The 27,694-nt window shown below is 41.2% G+C and overlaps 1 protein-coding gene and 1 non-coding gene across 3 annotated transcripts in view; one reads left to right on the top strand and one right to left on the bottom strand.

The window, feature by feature from the left end:
- Positions 1-27,694, top strand: part of LOC126458537 (leukocyte elastase inhibitor-like) — a 342,121-nt gene that overhangs the window by 195,546 nt on the left and 118,881 nt on the right. The window contains exon 8 of one of the 2 annotated variants that reach the window (XM_050095646.1): positions 17,689-17,976. The exons of the other annotated variant lie outside the window; for it this stretch is intronic. Coding sequence (XP_049951603.1) covers positions 17,689-17,843 — 155 coding nt within the window. The 3' untranslated portion in view covers positions 17,844-17,976. Of the gene's footprint in view, positions 1-17,688; positions 17,977-27,694 lie in introns of those variants that run through there. 2 annotated transcript variants of the gene reach the window in all.
- Positions 9,774-9,848, bottom strand: Trnas-cga (transfer RNA serine (anticodon CGA)). The gene has a single exon. It is a non-coding gene; the product is annotated as a tRNA-Ser (tRNA).

Genomic DNA, 27,694 nt, shown 5'->3' with positions numbered 1-27,694 from the left:
TTGGAATAATAGAGAATTATTGTGAAGGAGGTTTGGCACTTAAATATGATTTGTAGAGTATCGATGTTGATGTAGAATTCGAATGGATTTTAATGTAGGTTAGTCTGAAGATGACTTGAATTAAATGAAAGGCGCGTCATTCATGAATGAATAAACAGTAATTTCAACATCACAACCAAAACCGTTTTCTTCGTCTTATTCTACATGGCGGTTGCTGTATCAGCGTGCCATGGAGTGGAAAATCTGTTACATCAGCTTAATGATGTGACAGGACCTCAGATGAAGCGCACCTTTAGGCACCATCCACCACTAACAAAGAAACCTGTAAGGGCACATAGGAAGCACTTAGAAGTGGTGCTACCAAAGAACACTTTCAGTGTGGCTGTATCCACTGTCGAGCCCAGGCCAGTATTGGTTCTCGTCCCCTTCTCGGGGAGCACACAGTACTTTTTTTTATAAGTCAGTGCTTATGTGTTATTTTCTAAAATACATCTCTGCTCCCAGTGAGTGCATGGGAGTGGATAAGCCACAACAACCACGTTAATTCACCCAGATGCCTTCCCTTACAAACTGGCCAGTCTTCAAACGTTGAGCTGTCCGTTACCTACGGATGACTGAAACTGATTTCAGTGTCGTTTATTTTCATAATCTGCTCACGATCTTCTGCTTGTAAGCTGTCGGGAGAGGGAGTAGTGTGTGTGGGGGGGAAAGAGCAGGACGGAAGTGTAGGGGGGGGGGGGGATGGCATGCTCTACAATAGCTTTCGTGTTCTGGATATCAGTACGCTACGACGAGGAGACGTCCGTTGCTGCAGTGACAGATGCCTAATAGAAACACCTGTAGCCCCTTAGAGCATTTGATAGTGATCTGAGGACTCTACACCACTTCTGAGTGCTCTGAGCTGCTTGTGACATTTGGGAATTTACAGTTGCGTGACGTGAAGTACAGAAAATTTAATTTAGAACTGGTTGTTGTATTTTTGTGTACTTGTGAAACCATATGATAAATCAAAAGAAAAAGCACTGCTCGGAATGTCTCCTTTTAGTCAAAACTCACCCATAAATCTTCACGACGCGGCTGGCTTCTCTCGTAACATACTTATTGATATATGAATATTAGCTGGGCCGTGCAAATAATTCCCACTCTGCCCTCATCAGTCACCGATAGGTAATACATTTGTAGTAATGGAGAAACAAGTAAAAGCAAGGATTTAGTAATAAAAGCTGTTATATTTTGAACAGTTGTAACGCATATTAGTCTCATTATAAAAAATAGGTATCACGTATGTTGTGAGCTACATCGTTTATGCATTTAGAGACCTGTGTTTAAGGATTATGTGTGTCAAGTATTAGTTGCAATTCATTTCCCTGCAACGGGGTTATTAACTTCATTCGCTTTTTCTTTGTTTTAAGTCTTCAGTTATCTGATTGTTTTGATGCAGCCAGCCACGAATTCGGCTCCTGTGCCAGCATCTCACAGTAGCACCTCCAGCCTATGTCCCCAATTATTTGCTGGATGTATTCCAATCTCTGTCTTCCTCTATAGCTTTCGCCCTCCACCGCTCCCTCTAGTACCATGGAAGTCATTCCCTGATGTCTTAACAGATGTCCTGTCATCCTGTCCCTTCTCCTGGTCAGTGTTTATCACATACTCCTTTGCTCTCCGATTCTGCGTAGAACCTCTTCACTCCTTACTTTATCAATCCACCTAATTTTCAACATTCGTCTGTAGCATCACATCTCAAAAGCTTCTATTTGTGTTATCAATGTCTTACCAGTGGAACATTTCCAGACTGGCTAAAATATGCTGAAGCTAAGCCTCTTTACAAGAAGGGGGATAAGGAGGTACCATCAAACTATCGACCAGTTTCACTTTTGCCGGCTTTCTCAAAAATATTTGAAAAGGTTGTGTTCAAGTGTCTCCTTAAGCATCTGACTGAAAATAATATATTGTCCTAGGCACCATTTGGATTTCTTAAGGGTTGTGACGTAGAGAAAGCTATTTACACTTACAGTGAGAATGTACTCAATTCTTTAGATAATTAATTAGAGGCTACTGGCATTTTCTGTGACCTGTCAAAAGCCTTTGACTGTGTGGACCACAGCATTCCATTAAGTAAATTAAAATATTGTGGAATCGCCGGCAATGCAGCAAAATCTAAAAGGAGACAAAGAGTGTCGTTGCAAAGTTGCTGTGCAGTAAGCAGTCAGTCCTCATCTGATTGAGAATTAATTAGATGTGCTCAAGAATGAGATTTTCACTCTGCAGCGGAGTATGCGCTGATATGAAACTTCCTGGCAGATTAAAACTGTGTGCCGGACCGAGACTTGAACTCGTGACCTTTGCCTTTCGCGGGCAAGTGCTCTACCAACTTTTTTTTTTTTTTTTTTTTTTTTTTTTTTTTTTTTTTTTTGTCATAACATTCTACAGTAGTACATATTTTTCAACTGACATTTAAAAGTAATAAAACAAAGGTTCCTTGGCATTTTAGAAAAAAAAATCCAAGTCTAAACCAGATAGTGATGTTCGTCACTTGATCGTATTTGTTTTTCAAAGATCAAATTGTCTCTCGTTTCTTCATGTTCTGAATCGCATCATCGAAAATGGAGTTCACATGACTGTTCTTCTGAGGAAGTTGGCGTATGTATCATAATAATTATTCATGCGTAGTAGCTTGTGATGCTGGTCGGAAATGTAAGTCCAAAAATCTTCTTCGCTCCTTTCTTTACTGGACAGCAGGTAAAATACTGCGTGTCCCTTCAACCAGTTGACGGCATTTTTCTTCCAGGTGGGGTATAACTCCTCTTCCGGGTATAAAAGGCACGCTGGCGTTATCAAATACGGCGGTTTTCTCTGCATAATTGCTAATTTTTTTCTGATTGACAACCATATATTATTCGCATTTCCACAGACAAATTGATGTTCATCTGTATCAATCAGGTTGCAAATGGTACACAAAGGGGAATCAGCCAGGTGAATGGAATGTAGTCTGGAGTTCGTTGGAAATTTCCTATTCACAAAGTAGTACCACAATGACCGCACTTTTGTTGGTAAATATGGGTGATGTATGTTCCTCCAGATATCATGCCAAGAGTGACCGACGTATTTTTGTTCTATGATGTTCTTGGTCTGAAAGTTCATTAAGTTTTGGTATATTATCTTGACTTTGATGACATCTTTCTCGGGTGTTCCCAGTCCAATGTAGCTATACTCTACGAAGAAATGTTTTAGGTGGTAAAGTTCATTTGGGATGTGGTGAACGTCTATTGGGGCGTCCTGGCTGACCGGCGCTATTTCATTTAACAAGAATGCGGTGACACTGTCGACTGACAGCTTCCACAGTTTATATGTTTTACAGACGTACAATGCTTGTGCTTTATTGTACACGTCTGTGAGATTCAATCCACCATTCCCAGTCGGTAGAGTCAATGTCTGGTACTTGACTTTGAAGATGTGGCCGCGGCTGACGAAATGGCCAAAAGCAGCCAAAATCCTGTTCGCCACCTCCCTCGGCATTGGCAGGGCTTGAGCCACGTAATTTAATTTAGAGGACAAATAGATGTTGACGAGAGCCACTCTTTGTATCTCATCAAGAGTACGGAGATTGTGCTGACGTATACAGGCACGGATGGTGTTGAGGATTCTTCTGTAATTAACTGCGATGGTCTGCCGAATATTTCTTGTGTACTCCACTCCAAGACATGTCATGGTGACAATTTCCTTTATTGGCCCATGAATGGGAACTTCTAATCCGCTTCCAATATTCATTATGCCAGACTTATTCCTATTCATTTTCGCACCAGATACTTGTTCATATTTGTTTATTATGTCGAGTGCTTTCTCTATCTCGTCGTTGTCTTTGACAATAAATGCAACGTCATCGGCATATGCTCTGCAGACAATTCTACGGCCGCGTGTAGTGAATCCTTGTAGGTTGTGGCTCAGGCGAAAAAGCAATGGCTCGATTGCTATTGCAAAGAGTGACATAGACATCGGGCACCCTTGTCGCACCGAACTTTTCATTACAATGGGCTTACTGGACTGACCGTTTACCATAACTGTCGATGTTGACTTCTGCAGAAGATTTGTAATAATGTTGATAAAACCTTGCGGGAAGTTCATGGCACGCATGGTGTGAAAAAGATAAGCATGATCGACTCTATCGAATGCTTTCTCAAAGTCCAATGATACGATGGCACATTTTATTTTACAGGCTGCGGCAATGGAAATAATATCTCTGTAGTCGCACAGTGTTTGGTAAATTGATCTGTCTTTTCCTACGCTCGATTGATATGATCCAGTGACTGTGTTCAATACTGATTTTAATCTTTCGTTTATTATGCGGGCAAATATTTTATAGTCCGAATTTAGGAGAGTGATAGGCCTAAAATTTGTTACAGATTTTCCTGCAGGATGTTTCGGGATTAGAACAATGGTTCCTTCTAGGAAGTCGCGTGGGATGCCATTGGCTGGATTCATTAATTCGTTACAGATACACGCTAATTTGGGAATCAACTGTCTTCTGAACGTTTGATAGAACTCGGCCGGGATTCCGTCAGGCCCAGGAGACTTATTTTTCGGGCTTCGTGTTATAGCGTCTGCGACTTCTTCTTCTGTGATTTCAGTTAACAAGTTGTTTGCTTCTACCGGGTCGAGCCCGCGTGTGAATCCCGTCATGATGTCATTGTCCACCGGGATATCCATTGTCGTTTTGCCTAATAACTCTGCGAAGTACTTGTGAATTTCGGTCTTAATGTCACTTTGCTGCGTCAGTAACCTACCGTCAGAAGATCTTAGTTCGGTTATTATTTTCCTGCGTTGCCCCTTCCTCTCATTAATCACATGATATATAGATGTTTGCTCTCCTTTTACAGCATCGTGAAGTCCTGCTCTTACTTGATGACCTTCCAGCTGTTTCCGCTTCAGTCCAAGAAGTTTAGCCTGAATCCGTTTTATTTCCACGTAGTTGGCGATTACGGACTCATCAGATTGATATAGGTCACGAAGGACTTGGAAGTAATATTCTATCGTCCGTTTTTGCCAAACACTTTTCTCGCGGGAGTAATTCATTAGCGATTTTCTTATCGCGGGTTTCACACATTTCATCCACCATGCCAGTGCCGAGGTATATGAAGCGAATTTGTCCTCGCACGCGTTCCATACGTTATTGAATATTTCGTGGTATTCAGGGTCTTTTAGATGTTCCACGTTCAACTTCCACAAGCCTCGTCCCCTGTACGTTTCTTGCCGTTTTAAGTTCATGGTACATATGTATGCAGCGTGATCCGAAAAGATAGTGGGCCATAACTCTGTCTGGAGAACGTGTGTTTCCAGGTCGACTGTTACATAGATCCTGTCGATGCGACTAGCGGAATGATTCGTAATATGAGTGAAACCCGGCAATGCACCGTTCTTGAGCTCCCAGGTGTCAATTAAGCGGAGTTCTGTAATTACGGCTCCGAGTTCTGCACAGTTATTAAAATGCGGCGTCTGGTCTTTTGGAGACAGCACACAATTATAATCACCTCCAAAAATGATATGCTCGTAGCGGCCACCGAAAAGGGGAACTATATCATCTTTATAAAATTTAGCTCTTCGCCTCCTGTTCCCGGTGCCAGATGGTGCATAAATATTTATAAAACGCGTATTGTGAATAGTGACAGCTAGACCTCTGGCGTTTACCAGTTTCTCCACATCTTTGATGATAATTCCTTCTTTGGCAAGTATCGCAGTTCCGAGGTCACTGTCGCTCCCTGGATTTACGACTGCATTGTAACCTGTGATGGCATCCAGTCTAATATCTGTTACTTCTTGTAACATAATAACATCAATATCAGCGGCGTAGAGCATGTCTTGCAAGTTCTTAAGGTTTAATTCGCTACGGATCTTGTTTAGATTCAAAGTCCCGATTCTATAAGCTTGTAACGAATTCATGATTAATTAAGTAAGTATACAAGTCGACAAAGCCTAAGGTTTTCCATGTTATGGCCGAGACGATGTCTCGTCCCTCATTTGCTTGTCTTTCTGCACTGGAATCTTTCCTCCTGGTAGGTGTGACACTTCCTTCATTTCCTCATCTGCGGGAAATTCTTCAATGTCATCTGCCCAATTTTTCGTATCACTGCGTTGAGACAACTCTATCTCTGGCCCACGTTGAGATGGAGTTCTGTTCTTTGTTTCTTTACTTGTGGACCGTTTCGTTTCACCATCGTGTTGCGTCTGCGTTTTCACTTTTCGAAACTCGTCTTTTCCCGCTGTATGCGGGATCTGTGGGTCTACGTCAAAATTAACGGATGTCATACCACTGATTTTGCGACCAATTTGTTGTGCCTTTTCACGCACTGATTGTACCTTTTGAGGAGCGTCAGGTGGAGCTATCCTCCGTTTTTTATGCTTTTTGGGAAGAGATCCGGATTTCTGTCGCTCTTCAGTCTCGGAAGCCGTGCTGGGATCTTGTGCAGCATCCTCGTTCTCGTCTCTCTGTACATCTTGCTCAGTAGTTCCGTCATTTTTGGAAAGACATCCTGCTTCTGTAATGGGCGCCGCTTCAGGCGACGGAACGACAGTCGTTACTTCAGTAGAGCTAGTGGTCACTGACAAGTTTTGGTCGTCGTCTTTTCTGTCGCCACTGCTCTCCAAAGCGAAACTCGGTGTCGTAGCAGAGTGGCCACGGGTGGCCGTAGCATATGTCACTGGTAAGGTCGTCATCGTCATGGGAGGGACTACTTCCCCCGCCGGTACCTGCGTCACTCTCCTCTGTATACATTCTGAACGTACGTGTCCAGTCTGTCCACAGCCGGAGCAAGTACGCGGCTGTCCATCATACATCACAATAGCTCTATAACCGCATACGTAAACATACGAGGGAATATGCTGCTGAAGATCTATTTTTATTTGCCTGACACCATTTAAAACTGGAAACGTTTGAAAGGTGGTCCACTTTTCCGCAACATTACTAATGACCTTCCCATATGCTTTGAGGACGCAATTAATTTGTTCCGTAGTTATTTCAAAGGGAAGTTCAAAAATACGGACTGTTCTTATCCCGAAACCTGCATGATCTACTTTGACATCACCGACGTTTCCATCACAGTGATTAAATTTAAAAGATCCTCCACATCCTTCAATAATCCTATCACAGCATTTAGCATTCACCATCTTTACATAAACTGTGCTACTCACAATCGATAAGTGGATCCCAATTATATCAGTGGAACTGAGCTTTACTACATCGCGCAAGAACTGTTCTACTTCGAATGCTTTAGGTCGTGCAAAGCGTTCATCGAACGTGAACTTCAAAGTATCTTTGCGAAGCGGTTGCGTCATATTCATGTTCGATTCATTTTCAAATATACGATTGGCGTGTAAGCCACAAGAGCGCCCACTTACTTGTCAGCGCGCGGCCGGCCGCAGCGAGCACGTAGACAAGGCCCGTCCGCACAGCTCGCCCACCGAAGCACGACTTGGCGCTGCTCAGGGACTCGTCGACACCGTAAAAACACACGGCAACACTAATTTGTAGGTGAACACACACTAAATTATTTGTATTTTTCAATATTTCTCGAGAACCACACGAAAACTGATGGTTGTTGACGTTGCTAACCAGAGATATTAACAGTAATTTCAACATCACAACCAAAACCGTTTTCTTCGTCTTATTCTACATGGCGGTTGCTGTATCAGCGTGCCATGGAGTGGAAAATCTGTTACATCAGCTTAATGATGTGACAGGACCTCAGATGAAGCGCACCTTTAGGCACCATCCACCACTAACAAAGAAACCTGTAAGGGCACATAGGAAGCACTTAGAAGTGGTGCTACCAAAGAACACTTTCAGTGTGGCTGTATCCACTGTCGAGCCCAGGCCAGTATTGGTTCTCGTCCCCTTCTCGGGGAGCACACAGTACTCTTTTTTATAAGTCAGTGCTTATGTGTTATTTTCTAAAATACATCTCTGCTCCCAGTGAGTGCATGGGAGTGGATAAGCCACAACAACCACGTTAATTCACCCAGATGCCTTCCCTTACAAACTGGCCAGTCTTCAAACGTTGAGCTGTCCGTTACCTACGGATGACTGAAACTGATTTCAGTGTCGTTTATTTTCATAATCTGCTCACGATCTTCTGCTTGTAAGCTGTCGGGAGAGGGAGTAGTGTGTGTGGGGGGGAAAGAGCAGGACGGAAGTGTAGGGGGGGGGGGGGGGATGGCATGCTCTACAATAGCTTTCGTGTTCTGGATATCAGTACGCTACGACGAGGAGACGTCCGTTGCTGCAGTGACAGATGCCTAATAGAAACACCTGTAGCCCCTTAGAGCATTTGATAGTGATCTGAGGACTCTACACCACTTCTGAGTGCTCTGAGCTGCTTGTGACATTTGGGAATTTACAGTTGCGTGACGTGAAGTACAGAAAATTTAATTTAGAACTGGTTGTTGTATTTTTGTGTACTTGTGAAACCATATGATAAATCAAAAGAAAAAGCACTGCTCGGAATGTCTCCTTTTAGTCAAAACTCACCCATAAATCTTCACGACGCGGCTGGCTTCTCTCGTAACATACTTATTGATATATGAATATTAGCTGGGCCGTGCAAATAATTCCCACTCTGCCCTCATCAGTCACCGATAGGTAATACATTTGTAGTAATGGAGAAACAAGTAAAAGCAAGGATTTAGTAATAAAAGCTGTTATATTTTGAACAGTTGTAACGCATATTAGTCTCATTATAAAAAATAGGTATCACGTATGTTGTGAGCTACATCGTTTATGCATTTAGAGACCTGTGTTTAAGGATTATGTGTGTCAAGTATTAGTTGCAATTCATTTCCCTGCAACGGGGTTATTAACTTCATTCGCTTTTTCTTTGTTTTAAGTCTTCAGTTATCTGATTGTTTTGATGCAGCCAGCCACGAATTCGGCTCCTGTGCCAGCATCTCACAGTAGCACCTCCAGCCTATGTCCCCAATTATTTGCTGGATGTATTCCAATCTCTGTCTTCCTCTATAGCTTTCGCCCTCCACCGCTCCCTCTAGTACCATGGAAGTCATTCCCTGATGTCTTAACAGATGTCCTGTCATCCTGTCCCTTCTCCTGGTCAGTGTTTATCACATACTCCTTTGCTCTCCGATTCTGCGTAGAACCTCTTCACTCCTTACTTTATCAATCCACCTAATTTTCAACATTCGTCTGTAGCATCACATCTCAAAAGCTTCTATTTGTGTTATCAATGTCTTACCAGTGGAACATTTCCAGACTGGCTAAAATATGCTGAAGCTAAGCCTCTTTACAAGAAGGGGGATAAGGAGGTACCATCAAACTATCGACCAGTTTCACTTTTGCCGGCTTTCTCAAAAATATTTGAAAAGGTTGTGTTCAAGTGTCTCCTTAAGCATCTGACTGAAAATAATATATTGTCCTAGTCACCATTTGGATTTCTTAAGGGTTGTGACGTAGAGAAAGCTATTTACACTTACAGTGAGAATGTACTCAATTCTTTAGATAATTAATTAGAGGCTACTGGCATTTTCTGTGACCTGTCAAAAGCCTTTGACTGTGTGGACCACAGCATTCCATGAAGTAAATTAAAATATTGTGGAATCGCCGGCAATGCAGCAAAATCTAAAAGGAGACAAAGAGTGTCGTTGCAAAGTAGCTGTGCAGTAAGCAGTCAGTCCTCATCTGATTGAGAATTAATTAGATGTGCTCAAGAATGAGATTTTCACTCTGCAGCGGAGTATGCGCTGATATGAAACTTCCTGGCAGATTAAAACTGTGTGTCGGACCGAGACTTGAACTCGGGACCTTTGCCTTTCGCGGGCAAGTGCTCTACCAACTGAGCTACCCGAACACGACTCATGACCCGTCCTCACAGCTTTACTTCTGCCAGTACCTCGTCTCCTACTTTCCAAACTTTACAGAAGCTCTCCTGTGAACCTTGCAGAACTAGCACTCCTGAAAGAAAGGATATTACGGAGACATGGCTTGGCCACAGCCTGGGGGATGTTTCCCGAATGAGATTTTCACTCTGCAGCGGAGTGTGCGCTGATATGAAACTTCCTGCTGTGTGCCGGACCGAGACTCGAACTCGGGACCTTTGCCTTTCGCGGGCAAGTGCACTTTCCAGCGAAAGGCAAAGGTCCCGAGTTAAAGTCTCAGTCCGGCACACAGTTTTAATCTGCCAGGAAGTTTCAATTTCATGTGGTGTTACTGAAGGTTCCATCTTGGGTCCATTGCTTTTTCTTGTGTACATTAATGACCTCTCATCTTTACATTGTCAGGTGCTAAGTTTGTATTGTTTTCAGATGTACAAACATTACAATAAGTAGCAAATACAGATTTAGAAATAGTTGCTAATCAAATTTTCACTGACATTAATAAATGATTTAAAGTGAATACACTGTCATTAAGCTTTGAGAAGACTCACTACATGCAGTTCAGAACCTGTAAGAGATTTCCTTACAGCATGTGTATAACAAATGAAGACATGCCGATCGAAGAGCTTGACAATCTTAAATTTCTGGGATTGCAACTCGATAATAAATTCAGTTGGGAAGGGCATACTACAGAATTCCTTTAGCGCCTAAACAAGTCTGTATTTGCAGTGAGAATGATGTCTGATGTAGGCGATATGGGATCATATTCTGGAGTAAGTCATCAAAGCGAGCAAAAGTTTTTAGGGTGAAAAAGTGTGTGATAAGAATCATTTGTGGTGTAAATTCAAGAACATTATGTAGAAACCTGTTCAGAGAGCTTCGTATTCTAACCACTGCTTCTCAGTATATTTATTTCTTAATGAAATTTTTTGCAAGTATATATCTCTATTTCCAACCAATAGCTCAAGACATAGTATCAATACTATGTATAAGCACAATGTACATAAAGACCTCAAATCACTTACCTTGGTCGAAAAAGGGGTCCAATATTCAGGAGCACACATTTTCATGCAATTGCCAGCAACCATTCAGGTAATGCACGGTTTAAACAGTGTGTGGAAGACTTTTTGATAGGCAACTTCCTCCATAGATGAGTATCTTAACAGACTGTTAAGCCAGCGTAAGTAAAAATGTCTATCAGATTTCAGTTTTGACAGCACTTGGTCACAACAGTCAAGATTAGGTATTTTGTTTATAATAAATTTATTAATAGTGTATAACAATGTTTCATTCTGACAGCGTGTTAATTCTGTGAATGTTACCTGTCTCAGTTTACCTCATTGTAATCACCTATTCCGACACTCTCCTGACAAATGATCTGGGTAGTAAGTATTATATTCAAATGTTTTATTTTTTTTGTGTTATATTCTCTGACTTGTTCCACACCCACGAGAATCATCTCATTTTTGGGTCTATGGTACGAAAGCTGAATCTAATCTAATCTAATATCTACTCTGTTCTGATTTTCCATCAGCCCATGTTTCACTATCATACAATGCTGTCTCCAAACGCACATCCTCAGAAATTTCTTCTTCAAATTAAGATCTATGTTTGATACTAGCAGACTTCTCTTGGTCAGGAATGGCCTTTTTGCCAGTTCTAGTCTGCTTTTGGTATCCTCCTTCCTGTGTCCGGCATAGGTTATTTTGCTGCCTAAGTGGCAGAATTCCTTAACTTCATTTACTTCATGTGCATCAATCCTGATGTTAAGTTTCTCGCTGTTCTCATTTCTGCTACTTCTCATTACTTTCGTCTTTCTCCAGTTTACTCTCAATCCATATTCTGTACTCATTAGACTGTTCATTTCATTAACAGACCTTGTATTTCTTCTTCACTTTCACAGAGGATAGGAATGTCGTCAGCGAATTTTGATATGTTTTCAGTTTGGATTTTCTTTTACTTCCAGCATTGCTTCTTCGATGTACAGATTGAACAGTAGGGGTGGAAGACAACTTACCTATCTCACATCATTTTCAATCCGAGAACTCGTTCTTGGACGTCCTCTTCACTCTTGTACATATTGTATATTACCTGTCTCTTCCTATAACTTACGCCTATTTTTCTCAGAATTTCGAATATCTTGCACCAATTTACACTTATGAACGCTCTTTCCAGGTCAACAGATCCTACGAATGCGTCTTGATTTTTCTTTAGTCTTGCTTTCATTATCAACCGCATCGTCAGAATTGTCTCTCTGGTGCCTTTACCATTCCTAAAGCCAAAATGATCGTCATCTAACACAGCCTGAATTTTCTTTTCCATTCTTCAGTATATTATTCTTGTCAGCAACTTGGATGCATGAGCTGTTAAGCTCATTTTGCGCAAATTCTCGCACTTGTCAGCTCTTGAAGTCTTCGACATTGTGTGGACAATGTTCTTTTTTTTCCGAAAGTCAGGTGATGTAGTCACAAGATTCATACAGTCTACACACCAACGTGAATAATCATTTTGTTGCCACCTTCCCCAATGAATTTAGAAATTCTGATGGAATGTTATCTATCCTATCTATATTATTTAGCTTAAGTCCTTCAAAGCTCTCTTAAATTTTTATTCTAATACAGGATCCCCTACCTCTTTTTACTCTACTCCTGTTTCTTCTTCTATCGCATCAGACAAATTTTCCCCTTTATAGAGGCCTTCAATATACTCTTTCCACCTATCCGGTCTCTCCTCTGCATTTAACAGTGGAACTCCCGCTGCTTTCTCAATGTTAGCAACCTTGCTTTTAATTTCACCGGTTTTGACTTTCCTATATGCTGAGTCAGTCCTTCCGACAATCATCTCTTTTTCAACTTCATCACATTTTTCATGCAGCCATTTCGTCTTAGCTTCCCTGCATTTCTTGTTTATTTCATTCCTCAGCTCCTTGTATTTCTGTTTTTCTGAATTTCCCTGCACATTTTTCAACTCCCTTCTTTAGCCATCAGCTGCAGTATGTATTCTGTTACTTATGGTATGTACGCAGTTACCTTCTTTGTACCTATGTTTTTCTTTCGAACATATGTAATTGCTCTTTTCAGAGACCTACACTCTCTTCATCTGTATTGTACTGCCTGTTGTGCTATTTGTTATTGATCTCTAGCCTTAGAGAACTTCAAGCGTATCTCGTTATTCCTCTGTACTTCTGTGTCTCACTTCTTTCTGTATTGATTCTTCCTAACTAACCTCTTCAATTTCAGCCTACCTTCATCGCTGCTAGTGATGACGTTTTGTCTAGAGCAACATATATAGGCACGTGCCTGTCAAAATAAACTGAAGGAGGCTCATTTACAATTGTAACAGTACATAGGTCCCCTTCAGGAAACATTCATTTATTCCTGGAAAACTTAGATGCCTTGTTGTGCTATCTGTCAGATAGGGGAAAGTAAATTATTACTTGTGGGGACTTCAATGTTGATTCACTGGAAGAGTGTAATAGGAAGAATGACCTGGAAGTCTTGTTCAATTCTTTCAATTTGACATCTGCCATTGATTTTCCTACTAGAGTAGTAAAGAACAGCAGCACATTGATATTATAACACTTTTATAGAGCAAGATGAGATTAAAAGTATGAATTCTTGTCCTGTTCAGAACGGCGTTTCTGGCCATGGTGCTCAGCTAGCTACAGTATATGACATAGCTCCATTCAGTAATCCAAAACTACCCTCCAAAGTTGTGCATTCAATTAATGACTCAACAATTAGAAATTTCAGGGAAAATCTTCAGCAGTTAGACTGGGATGAGGTGTACAAGGAACCCAACACTAATTTAAAATACAACTTATTTCATGAGACACATGTAAGAGAATTTGAAAACTGTTTCCCCAAGATAGCAGTTAAATCTTATTATAAGAAACAATGCAAAAACCCTTGCCTTTCTAAAGGAATAAAAATATCTTGTAACCACAAAAGGCAATTGTATCTAACAACTAGAAAGAGTAATGACCCAGAAACAGCCAAATATTACAAAAACTACTGTGCTACATTAAGAAAGGTTATTAAAAGGTCCAGAAGAATGTGCATCAAGTCTGAGATTAATATCTCTGATAACAAAATCAAAACAATTTGGAATATTATTACAAGGGAGACAGGGCAACCAAGAGTACAGGATGCCGGCATTGCCATCAAAGTGAATGGAAACTTGACAAGCAATAAGGCGGAAGTGAAAAACATTTTGAATAACCATTTTTCAAATGTTGTAGAGAAAATAGGATCTCAATGTTCATTAGAAGAAGCAAGGCAGTTAATGGAAGAGGCTTTACCCATTTAATTTGATACAATTGAAATTCCACCCACCTCTCCTTCTGAAATTAGGAAGATAATAAATTCCTTCAAGAATAAAAGCTCACATGGAATTGATGGCATTTCCAGCAGGATAATAAAAGCTTGTTCCCAAGAGATAAGTGGGATTCTTAGCCACATATGTAATAGCTCTCTGAAGCGGGGAATTTTCCCAGACAGAGTGAAGCATACCATTATTAAAGCTCTGCATAAAAAAGGGGATACATCTGATGTCAACAACTATCACCCAATCTCTCTTCTTACTGCCTTATCCAAAATTCTTCAAAAGGTAATGTATTGTTCAGTAGCTTCACACCTTTGTAAAAATAAAGTTTTAACAAAATGTCAGTTTGGTTTCCAGAAAGGTTTTTCAACAGAAAATGCTATGTATACTTTTATTAATGAAATATTAAATGCTCTGAGTAACCGGAAGTCACCCGTTGGGATTTTTTGTGATCTCTCAAAGGATTTTGATTGTGTAAATCATGGAATACTTCTAGAGAGGCTCAAGTACTGTGGTATGAATGGGACAGCGCTCAAATGGTTTAAATCATACTCGACTGGAAGAGTGCAGAAAGTTGAAATTAGCAGTTCACATAATATGCAAAAAACTGGTGATTTCTCAAACCAGGGAACAATCAAAAATGGGGTGCCACAAGTTTCGGTCTTGGGTCTTCTGCTGTTCTTAATATATATCAGTGACTTGCCATTCTATATTCACGAAGATGCAAAGCTGGTACTTTTTGCCGATGACTCAAGTATAGCTATCACATCCAACAGACAAGATTATCTGACGACATTGTAAATGATGTTTTTCAGAAAATCATTAAGTGGTTCTCTGCAAATGGGCTCTCATTAAACTTTGACAAAACACAGTATATACAGTTCCACACAGTAAATGGAATGACACCATTAATAAATATAGAGTTCGTTCAGAAATCGGTAGCTCAGGTAGAATATTCAAAATTTCTAGCTGTATGCATTGATGAGGGGTTGAAGTGGAAAAAACACACTGAAGATCTGCTGAAACGTTCGAGTTCAGCTACTTATGTTATTAGGGTCATAGTAAATTTTGGCAATATACATCTCAGTAAATTAGTTTACACGCCAATTTTCATTCCCTGCTTTCGTATGGCATCATATTCTGGGGTAACTCATCATTGAGTAAAAGAGTGTTCATTGCACAAAAGCGTGTAATCAGAATAATTGCTGGAGCTCATCCTAGATCATCCTGCAGATACTTATTTAAAGAGCTAGGGATCTTAACTGTAGCCTCACGATATATATACTCACTTATGAAATTTTTTATTAACAATCCGAACGAATTCAAAAGTAATAGCAGTGTACATGGCTAAAACACTAGGAGAAAGCGTGATCTTCACTACTCAAGGTTAAATCTAACTTTGGCTCAGAAGGAGGTAAATTATGTTGCCACAAAAGTCTTTGGTCACTTACCTAATAGCATCAAAATTCTGACAGATAGCCTTATAGCAATTAAAACGAAATCAAAAGAATTTTTGAATGGCAACACCTTCTACTCATTAGATGAATTTTTGGATATAGTAAGTGGGTAATTTCCCCATCCCCATCCCAAAAGAAATAATTAAAAATGTTAAATGTCATGTAATATTTTGTGTAATGTAATATCTTGGATAGACACCTTTTATTAACCTGACACGTTCCATATTATTACGAAGTGTCATATTCATGATCTATGGAACAAGTACTAATCTAATCTAGCTAGATTTTGATCTGGGTGTATATCTACTCCTGGTATCTGATTTCTGAATCTCTGTCTGATCATTATGTAGTCTGAAACTTCCTGGCAGATTAAAACTGTGTGCCCGACCGAGACTGGCAGAAGTAAAGCTGTGAGTACCGGACGTGAGTCGTGCTTCGGTAGCTCAGATGGTAGAGCACTTGCCCGCGAAAGGCAAAGGTCCCGAGTTCGAGTCTCGGTCGGGCACACAGTTTTAATCTGCCAGGAAGTTTCATATCAGCGCACACTCCGCTGCAGAGTGAAAATCTCATTCTGGCATTATGTAGTCTAACAAATCTTCGCGTATCACACGGCCTTTTCAGTGTTTCTCTTTACAATGTTGTAATTCACTGTGAAACTCTATAATTAAGAGGCCAGCGTATGTTACTGCAACTCCTGCAGGAGGCTGCAAACTTCGTGACGTTTGATACATTTGTCCCTGTATTTCAAACTATATCGTCCACTACCAGAAATATCAGACGAGTTAAACTACTTAAAATGAACTGAAGCAGATTCCAGGGCAATATTAAACTGTCTTATATTTTCTTGGTAGTTCTTAGTATTGTCATTATTCTGTTCTCTGAGGTTTTGAAGCTCTTCCACAAAGTTCGTCACTTTGTTTAGCATTTCTGCTTCTGCGGTGTGAGACACTTTTCAGTGGTGTGCAACGCCCTCTTGGTCTGCATGTTGCTCCCTGTGGAATGTGGAAACCAGAAATGCAGAGAAGACGTTAGCAGACAGTTAACAGATTTTGGTTTTTGTAATTATTCATTTGTTAAGAAATATTAGTATGAAATAAATATTTCCGGTAGGACATGTTTTTCTTTGTTTTCATCTTTGCTGCCAATGCAGGTTAATGGTACTGAGATTTGTGGAAGTATAACGTAACGTTGAACTCGCTATAAATTAAAAGTTAAATAAATTAAGGTATAAAAACAAACGGTACTTAACTGGTATGATGAACGTTGATGTAATTCAGCCCATTCGCGCAGTACATAGTGCTTGCTTAAAGGAAGCAGATAGTTCCAACATCTGCTGCCCATAATAGTAAAACTAGATTGTCAATAGATGGCGACTTCTAAATTTTTTACATCGACGTGTGTCACCGAAATCGCGTAATTGACTGCGGTTGCATAAAGAATGTAAACGACTGCAACAGCTGTCTTACGTGTTAGTTAAACAGATTGTCGACAAATGGCACATTCTAGATTATTTTTATAAAACTGTTTTCAAAAATAGTCATTTGATGATAACGTAAACTTAAAGTACCGTATCTGTGTATTTATTGTCATTAATGGCGAACGAAATGTTGAAAATGACGTTCTGATCATTAATTTTTGTTTAAGGGTGCGGGAGATATGACGTACCGACAAAAATAAACCGTTCAGCAACAATATACATGATACCCCAATATTTTCCCTTCTGTGGAAGCACTTTACACATAGTGACGCGTCCAGTACTGCCATAGATACTGGGCTTTCTCCGACTCCCATCACGCGAATTTTTTCTCATGCGTGCCTTGATGCTCCTTATCGGTACCATCGCCTCTATATGAGGCTTACATACTCACGAACATTACTCACTTCTTCCAGCGTAATGAATCATAAGTATTTACTTTCATTAGTCTTTTCGTTTACTGAAGAAAATAAGTTAGACATTGTTTTTATTTGAACTATAGGTAATGCTTTCCATGTTTTAAATGATAATGTTGACATTATATGTTATGTTCTTTTTCAGCGGTGATAATCGGCATTGCATCCTTTGATGGTTCTAAGCCATCCCGTCCCATCATCTTCAAGGCGGATCATCCTTTCGTGTTCCTCATACTGGACCAGCAGACCAAAACAGTGCTGTTTATGGGACGTTTCTCGGACCTCCCATCTCAATCGTGATGTAATCAACCTGTTTGCTGGTTGAGACTATAACATGTTTCCGCATATCTAGTAAATGTCCAGTTTCAGTTCATCACATGTATAAATTACAAAAATGTGTTAGTTATAAAAAAAGATATAGCATATCATAGTACTACAGTGCATTCTTTATTACCTCACAACTGTCATTGATAACAACCTTTCCCTAAATATGCAAGAACAAACTGTCTTGGTTGCAAAACTGGATTTTCTATTTTACTTAGCCTCCAATAATGCATTTCGCTTGATCAGGTTGGCCAACGAGAAAAAAAAATACAACCTATCATACAAATGGCATGATTGCGATTTAGCAAAATTCGTCTAGCAAAAAAGAAAATAAAGAACTTACTGGCAAAATATGCTGTCAAGCATACAGGATGACGCGCACACAAATATCCCAGCACGAAACTGCCGTGGTCAGAATTTAAAAAACACTCAAGTGCCGTTTAATACAATTTCAGAAGCCAATTAATTGTCTAGTGCACTACAAGCCCAAAACACAGTCGAACTAGAATTAAAAACATATAAAAACAATGTACTGGTAGAGAAGATGTTGAATGCAAGGGGAAACCGAGCCTAAACATGTGAAAGAGCCAACATGTAACAGCCCTTGACTTTTTTTTAGGCCTCGTGCGAGGTCCTATAAAACACATCACCTCGAGAATGGCCAAGAAGTATCCAAAAGCAAATAACCGGCTTAGTCTCACAAGAATGTGTATAAATAGATACCAGATTACCTTGTCCGATTTGCGGCGCCATCCACATCCACTAAAACGGGATTGAGCCAGCGTAGATAAATAACACTGTAAATACGTAGCAGGCGGAGTTGCAGCTAGGATGCGCAGCCGACAGCAGAGGGAGCATGTAGGCGATGAGTCGTGAAGCTATTAGGTTTCCAGAAGTAATCACCAAGAGGAACATGACAAACAGTAAAGTCACGTAAAAGATCTTACTTAAAACAGCAGATAAAATATTTATACACATGGATAATAGTAAACAAGAGTAAATAGATTTTAAACAATCAAACATACTGCGTAGCGCAAACGAATAAAACCGGCAAGAGGGAACCAACGGAACTGATTTCTCAGTGGGTCAGGAAGTATTATGGCTAAAATTCATTTCACGTACTTCAATTCACTTCAATCAAAATCAGGCAGCGTCAAATTAGAGTCAGTAACCTCAGAACTTAAGAGAGAATCACTAATAACCTATCTGGACGCTAATAACTGAGTCGTCATATATTCCATTGAAACAATTGCATCAGTGTAAAGGATCGAATCTAGCGCATACCATATTGCGTAAAACAGCAACTCATACGTGAAGTGCACGAACTACAAATAAGAAAAAGCAATGATGCTAAAAACTATAATTTAAAAAAAATGCAATAAAACTTTTAACTGCGAAAAATTATAAAAATGCGAGGCGGCACAAGAAGACTGACAAAATCCAAGATTAACAACTTGCTAAAACTGTGACCTGATGATATCAAAACAAATTTGATTCTTTTCTTTTGAGGTTATGTTCAGCCATTTTTGTTTCAGATAATTCCTCATTTTTACGAGGTTTATTAGAGACAAAAGATCGCAAATAATATATTTTTAAATGAATATTCAAAACTAACTACTTGTGACAACAACAAACGCGAACTATAGATGTAATCCAGGTCAGTGAATTTCACAACACACTGCCCCCAGAGCGAAATGAAATAAAAAGAAATGATTGTATGGAACAGATTGCCTGGAGCCCCCACGTGGGGAAGTGTGGCTGCCACGCTAAAAGCCTTTTCAGTTGACACGCGACACTGAGCACCTTGCGTGTCGATTGTGACGAGATGATGATGAGGAAAACCTAATATCCATTCCGAGAAGGGAGGAAATTCCCCGACCCCGTCGGGAATCGAACCCATGCCTGATGCATGGTAGTTAGGCGTGCTGATGGCTCATTTCACCTATATACGCACATCAAAAGCAGTTTTGCATCACCCCGGTTCCCAGAACTCCTGAAGATGGACGTTGCTGTGGGTATTGTATCACAGACACAGTCCTTTTGACTGTTCAAAGATGTCACGAAAACCGCCCAAAGATATGAACAACCATGCATGAGCAGGCGACAGTCGATCTGTTCCAGTCATTCCTCCAGGAGGTGCACGGCTCGTGTTGTCTGTAGTTCAACAGTACCTAGATGGTCAGTACCGCGGTTCCATCGCGTTTCCACTGTTACTTTGTGCCAGGAAGGGCTCTCAACAAGGGAAGTGTCTAGGTGTCTGGGAGTGAACCAAAGCGATGTTGTTCGGACATGGAGGAGATAAAGAGAGACAGGAACTGTCAATGACATGCTTCGCTCAGGCCGCCGAAGGAATACTACCTACAGACTATGGGTCCGAGGAACCGTGACAGCATTACCACTATGTCGAATAATGCTTTTCGTGCAGCCACAGGACGTCGTGTTACGACTCAAACTGTTGGCAGTAGGCTGCATGATGCGCAACTTGACTCCCGACGTCCATGGCGAGGTCCATCTTTGCAACCACGTGAATAATGCAGCGCGCGGTACAAATGGGTCCAACAACATGCCAAATGGATCGCTCAAGATTGGCATCAAGTTCTCTCACCGATGAGTGTCGCATAAGCCTTCAGCCAGACAATCGTCGGAGACGTGCTTGGAGGCAACCAAGTCATGCTAAACGCCTTAGACACACCGTCCAGCGAGTGCAGCGAGTTGGAGGTTCCCTGCAGTTTTGGAGTGGCATTATGTGTGGCCGACGTACGCCGCTGGTGGTCATGGAAGGTGCCGTAATAACAGCACGATACGTGAACGCCATCCTCTGATCGATAGTGCAACCATATCGGCAGCATAATGGCGAGGCATTCGTCTTCATTCGTGCCCCCATTGTGCACATCTTATCAATAACTTCCTTCAGATAACGACATCGCTTGACTAGAGTTTTGGCATGTTCTCCAGGCGTAGACCCTATCGAACATGCCTGGGATAGGTTTAAAAGGGCTGTTTCTGGACAATGTGGCCCACCAAACACTCTGAGGGATCTACACCGAATCGCCGTTGAGGAGTGGGACAATATGGACCAACAGTGCCTTGATGAACTTTTGGATAGTAAACCACGACGAATGCAGGCATGCATCATTGCAAGAGGACGTGCTACTGGGTATTAGAGGTACCGGAGAGTACAGCAATTTGGACCACCGCCTTTGAAGGTCTCGCTGTATGGTGGTACAACATGCAATGTGTGGTTTTCATGAGCAACAAGGAGGGTGGAAATTATGTTCGTGTTGATTTCTATTCCAATTTTCTGTACAGGTTCTGGAACTCTGGGAACCGAGGTGATGCTAAACATTTTTTGATGTGTGTATGAGCACGACTTCCGAACAAGTACCTCTTCTTCTTGTTGTTGCCAAGCGGGGTAGCCACGCGGTCTGAGGCGACTTGCCACGATTCGCGCGGCTCCCCCGTCGGAGGATCGAGTCCTCCCTCGGACCTGGGTGTGTGTGTGGTTCATAACGTAAGATAGTTTAAGTTAGCTTACGGAGTGTGTAAGGGTCGGGACTCACGACCTCAGCAGTTTGGTCCTTACCACAAATTTTCCGTCTTGTCGCTTCCACATCTCTAAATTGTACAAATTCTCTCACGAAAGTGACAAACACGTGTGACGTAAGGATACAATTCAGAGTTCGGCACAACCGTAACCTCAAGGACGTTACAGTAACTAGAATCGATCAGTAAATTAGTTTCTGAGATAGCTCAGTCGCTACACTACTGCAGTATGTAGTCCAGAGGCATATGCATCATGTCTGAGATTAATACCTCTGATAACAAAATCAAATCAATTTGGAATACTATTACGAGGGAGACAGGGCAACCAAGAGTACAGGATGACGGCATCACCATCAAAGCGAATGGAAACTTGATAAACAACGAGCCGGAAGTCGAAAACATTTTGAATAATCATTTATTAAATGTTGTAGAGAAAATAGGATCTAAACGTTCATTAAAAGAAGCAAGGCAGTTAATGGAAGAGGCCTTACCCACACCATTTGATGCAATTGAAATTCCACCCACCTCTCCTTCTGAGATTAGGAAGATAATAAACTCTCTCAAGAATAAAAGCTCACATTGAATTGATGGCATTTCCAGCTGGATAATAATAGCTTGTTGCCAAGAAATAAGTGGGATTCTTAGCCACATATGTAAAAGCTCTCTGAAGCAGGGTATTTTCCCAGATAGACTGAAGTATGCCACTGTTAAACCACCGTATAAGAAGGGGGATTCGTCTGATGTTAACAACTACCGCCCAGTCTCTCTTCTCAATGTCTTATCCAAAATTCTTGAAAAAGTAGTGTATTGTAGAGTAGCTTCACACCTCTGTAAAAATAAAGTTTTAACAAAATGTCGGTTTGGTTTCCAGAACGGTTTTTCACCGGAAAATGCTATATATACTTTCACTAATGAAATATTAAATGCTCTGAGTAACCAGAAGTCACCCGTTGGAATTTTTTGTGATCTATCAAAGGCTTTTGATTGTGTAGATCATGGAATACTTCTAGAGAGGCTCAAGTACTGTGGTATGAATGGGACAGTGCTCAAATGGTTTAAATCACACCTAACTGGAAGAGTGCAGAAAGTTGAAATAAGCAGTTCACATAATATACAAAAAACTGTTGATTTCTCAAACTGGGGAACATTTAAGAATGGGGTGCCGCAAGGTTCGGTCTTAGGTCCTCTGCTGTTCTTAATATATATCAATGACTTGCCATTCTATATTCAAGAAGATGCAAAGCTGGTACTTTTTGCCGATGATACACGTATAGCTATCACACCCAACATACAAGAATTAACTGGTGAAATTGTAAACAATGTTTTTCAGAAAATCATTAAGTGGTTCTCTTCAAATGGGCTCTCATTAAACTCTGACAAAACACAGTATATACAGTTCCACACAGTAAATGGAATGAAACCATTAATAAATATAGATTTCTATCAGAAATCGGTAGCTAAGGTAGAATATTCAAAATTTCCAGCTGTATGCATTGATGAGGGGTTGAACTGCAAAAACGCACTGAGGATCTGCTGAAACGTTTGAGTTCAGCCGCTTATGCTATTAGCGTCATTGCAAATTCTGGCGATATACATCTGAGTAAATTAGCTTACCACGCCTATTTTCATTCTCTGCTTTCGTATGGCATCATATTCTGGGGTAACTCATCATTGAGTAAAAGAGTGTTCATTGCACAAAAGCGTGTAATCAGAATAATTGCTGGAGTTCATCCAAGATCATCCTTCAGACACTTATTTAAAGAGCTAGAGATCTTCACTGTAGCCTCACGATATATATATTCACTTATGAAATTTGTTATTAACAATCTGAACTAATTCAAAAGTAATAGCAGTGTACATGGCTACAACACTAGGAGAAAGGATGATCTTCACTACTCAAGGTTAAATCTAACTTTGGGTCAGAAGAGGGTAAATTATGCTGCCACAAAAGTCTTTGGTCACTTACCTAACAGCGTCAAAAGTCTGACAGATAGCCATAAAGCATTTAAAAGGAAATTAAAAGAATTTCTTAATGACAACGTCTTCTATTCATTAGGTGAATTTTTGGATATAGTAATTGGGTAATTTCCCCAACCCCCACAAAAAAAAAAAAAAAGATATTGAGTGTCATGTAATATATTGTGTAATGCAATCTCTTGTATAGACACCTTTTATTAACCTGACACGTTCCACATCATTACGAAGTGTCGTATTCATGATCTATGGAACAAGTACTAATCTAATCTAATTTTTGGGTTGTACTCGTAGTCGGCATTCAGTTCTGAGTTACAGAACATGTACAATGCAATGTTCCGGAAAAGAGTAGAAAATTGTCATCAAAGTATCCAGTACACCATTTATGAAGGAATGAATGCAGATCAAAGAAAGCTGGCCGTGGTGGCCGAGCGGTTCTAGGCGCTTCAGTCCGGAATCGCGCGACTGCTGCTGTCACAGGTTCGAATCATGTCTCGGACATGGATGTGTGTGATGTCCTTAGGTTAGTTAGGTTTAGGTAGTTCTAAGTTCTAGGGGACTGATGACCTCAGACGTTAAGTCCCATAGTGCTTAGAGTTATTTGAACCAGATCAAAGTCCCATAGTGCTCAGAGACATTTGAACCAGATCAAAGAAAATTAAACGAATGCCTGCGTCTCTTTCTTAACCGAAGACATGTAATTAGACACTACAGAACGTGGTCAATGACCTGTAGTAGAAATTCAAAATAACTGTAGGCCTCGTGCTAGATGAATGTGTAGCCTAGATGATAGTGAAGGACGGGAAAGGCCACTGTGGTTCAATAACTGAGCACTATATAACTACGCCCACATACAGTTCCTTCATTCTCAGCTTTATTGTGGTTGTGGAGTAGAAGATATTTTAACTGGGTATATTTAACATTCTGACTAGAAGTTAAAGGCAATCATAGCGGTTTCCAAACTGATTACACGAAGGCTGTGGTAATATTTTCAGAATTGCTAGCACTGTATAAAATGCATCTGCATCTACGTCTACACTTACGTGTCCATCTACATGACTACTCTGAAATTCATGGTTAAGTGCCTGGCTAAGGGTTCATCGAACCACCTCCACTTGCGAACAGTAGGCGGGAAAAACTTTCCGTGAGAGCTCTGATTTCTCTATTTTTATTACAATGATCATTTCGCTCTATGTATGTGGGAGCCAAAAATAATATTGTATTCTGAGAAGAAAGTTGATGATTGAAGTTTCATCTGCATCTACATAGACACTCCGCAACCCACAGTAAGGTGCATGACTACCAGTTGTTTCCTTTCCTGTTCCACTCGCAAACAGAGCGAGAAAAAAAGATCGTCTATATGCTATATGAGTTTCTCGGAAAGAACACCGCCTTCTCTCCAGGAATTCACATTTGAGTTACCAAAGCATCTCCATAACACTTTTTGTTCGAATCTGCCAGTAGCAAATCTAGCAGCCTGCCTCTGACTTGCTTTGATGTCTTCCTTCAGTCCTACCTGGTACGGAACCCAAAAACTCTAGCAGTACTCAAGACTAGGTCGCACCAGCATCCTATATGCGGTCTCTTTTACAGGTGAACCACTCTTTCCTAAAATTCTTGCAATAAACCGAAGTCGATCATTCTCCTTCCCTAGCACAGTTCTCCCACGCTCGTTTCGTTTCATATCGCTTTGCAACGTTACGCCCAGTATTTAAGCTACTTGACTGTGTTAAGCAGGACAGTAGCAATGCTGTATCCTAACATTACAGGTCTGTTCTTCCTATTCATCTGCATCAACTTACATTTTTCCTCATTTAGAGCTAGCCACCAACTGGAAATCTTGTCTAAGTCATCTTGTATCTTCCTACAGTCATTTATCTTCGACACCTTGCCGTACACCACAACATCATCAGCAAACAACCACGGATTGTTGCCCACCCTATCCGCCAAAGCATTTATGCATATAGAGAACAACAGCGCGCCTATCACACTTCGTGGCACACCTTGACGATATCCTTGTCTCTGATGAACACTCGCCGTCGAGTACAACATATTTGGTTCTATTACTCAAGAAGTCTTCGAGCCACTCAAATATCTGTGGACTTATTCCATACAGTCGTACTTTCTTCAATAGCCGGCAGTGGAACACCGTGTCAAATGTTTGTTGGAAATCTAGAAAATGAAATCAGCCTGTTGCCATTCATTCATAGTTGGGTGAGTACCATGTGAGGTAAGGGAAAGCTGAGTTTCGCACTATTTATGCTTTCTAAAACCATGCTCATTCGTGGACGTAAACAATTAATTCCCAAGGAAGTTTAATATTTTCGAACCTAGAACATGTTCGAAGATTCTGCAGCAAAGCGAATTTAGGGACATAGGTCTGTAATTTTGCTGGTCCGTTCTCTTACCCTTCATACATACTGGAGTCATCTGCACTTTTTTTCAGTCACTTGGGACTTTGTGCTGGGCGATATACACTACTGGCCATTAAAATTGCTACACCACGAAGATGACGTGCTACAGACGCGAAATTTAACCGACAGGAAGAAGATGCTGTGATACGGAAGTGATTAGCTTTTCAGAGCATTCACACAAGGTTGGCGCCGGTGGCGACACGTACTACGTGCTGACATGAGGAAAGTTTCCAACTGATTTCTCATACACAAACAGCAGTTGACCGACGTTGCCTGGTGAAGCTTTGTTGTGATGCCTCGTGTAAGGAGGAGAAATGCGCACCATCACGTTTCCGACTTTGATAAGGGTGGATTGTAGCCTATCGCGATTGCGGTTATTGCATCGCGACATTGCTGCTCGCGCTAGTCGAGATTCAATGACTGTTAGCAGAATATGGAATCAGTGGGTTCAGGAGGGTAATACGGAACGCCGTGCTGGATCTCAACGGCCTCGTATCACTAGTAGTCGAGATGACAGGCATCTTATCCGCATGGCTGAAACGGATCGTGCAGCCACGTCACGATCCCTGAGTCAACAGATGGGGACGTTTGCAAGACAACAACCAACTGCACGAACACTTCGACGACGTTTGCAGCAGCATGGACTATCAGCTCGGAGATCATGGCTGCGGTTACCCTTGACGCTGCATCACGGACAGGAGCGCCTGCGATGGTGTACTCAACGACGAACCTGGGTGCACGAATGGCAAAACGTCATTTTTTTGGATGAATCCAGGTTCTGTTTACAGTATCATGATGGTCGCATCCGTGTTTGGCGACATCGCGGTGAACGCACATTAGAAGCGTGTATTCGTCATCGCCATACTGGCGTATCACCCGGCGTGATGGTATGGGGTGCCATTGTTTACGCGTCTCGGTCACCTCTTGTTCCCATTGACGCCACTTTGAACATTGGACGTTACATTTCAGATGTGTTACGACCCGTGGCTCTACCCTTCATCTGATCCCTGCGAAACCCTACACTTCAGCAGGATAATGCACGACCGCATGTTGCAGGTTCTGTACGGGCCTTTCTGGATACAGAAAATGTTCGACTGCTGGCCTGGCCGGGACATTCTCCAGATCTCTCACCATTTGAAAACGTCTGCTTAATGGTGGCCGAGCAACTGGCTCGTCACAATACGGCAGTCACTACTCTTGATGAACTGTGGTATCATGTTGAAGCTGCACGGGCAGCTGTACATGTACACTCCATCAAAGCTCTGTTTGACTCAATGCCCAGGCGTATCAAGGCCGTTATTACGGCCAGAGGTGGTTGTTCTGGGTACTGATTTCTCAGGATCTATGCATCCAAATTGCGTGAAAATGTAATCACATGTCAGTTGTAGTATATTTGTCCAATGAATACACGTTTATCATCTGCACTTCTTCTTGGTGTAGCAATTTTAATGGTCAGTAGTGTATTAACGATAAATGCAGGCTAGGTTAGGTTAGTGTGTTTTAACGTCCCGTCGACAACGAGGTCATTAGAGACGGAGCGCAAGCTCGGGTTAGGGAAGGATGGGGAAGGAAATCGGCCGTGTCCTTTCAAAGGAACCATCCCGGCATTTGCCTGAAACGATTTAGGGAAATCACGGAAAACCTAAATCAGAATGGCTGGAGACGGGATTGAACCGTCGTCCTCCCGAATGCGAGTCCAGTGTGCTAACCACTGCGCCACCTCGCTCGGTAAATGCAGGCTAGATAAGGGGCCAATGTCGTAGAGTACCCTTTGTAAAACTGAACTGGGATTCCATCCAGACCTGGTAATTTATTTGCATTCTAATCTTTTAATTGTTTTTCTACGCCAGAAATGCTCATTACTATGTCGTTCCTGCGAGACTCTGCACGACGGTA

This window comes from Schistocerca serialis, chromosome 2, assembly GCF_023864345.2.
Source record: "Schistocerca serialis cubense isolate TAMUIC-IGC-003099 chromosome 2, iqSchSeri2.2, whole genome shotgun sequence".
Classification (NCBI taxonomy): Eukaryota; Metazoa; Arthropoda; class Insecta; order Orthoptera; family Acrididae; genus Schistocerca; species Schistocerca serialis.
The sequence above is the reverse complement of the archived record's forward strand: the minus strand, read 5'-3'. Positions and strand labels throughout refer to the sequence as shown.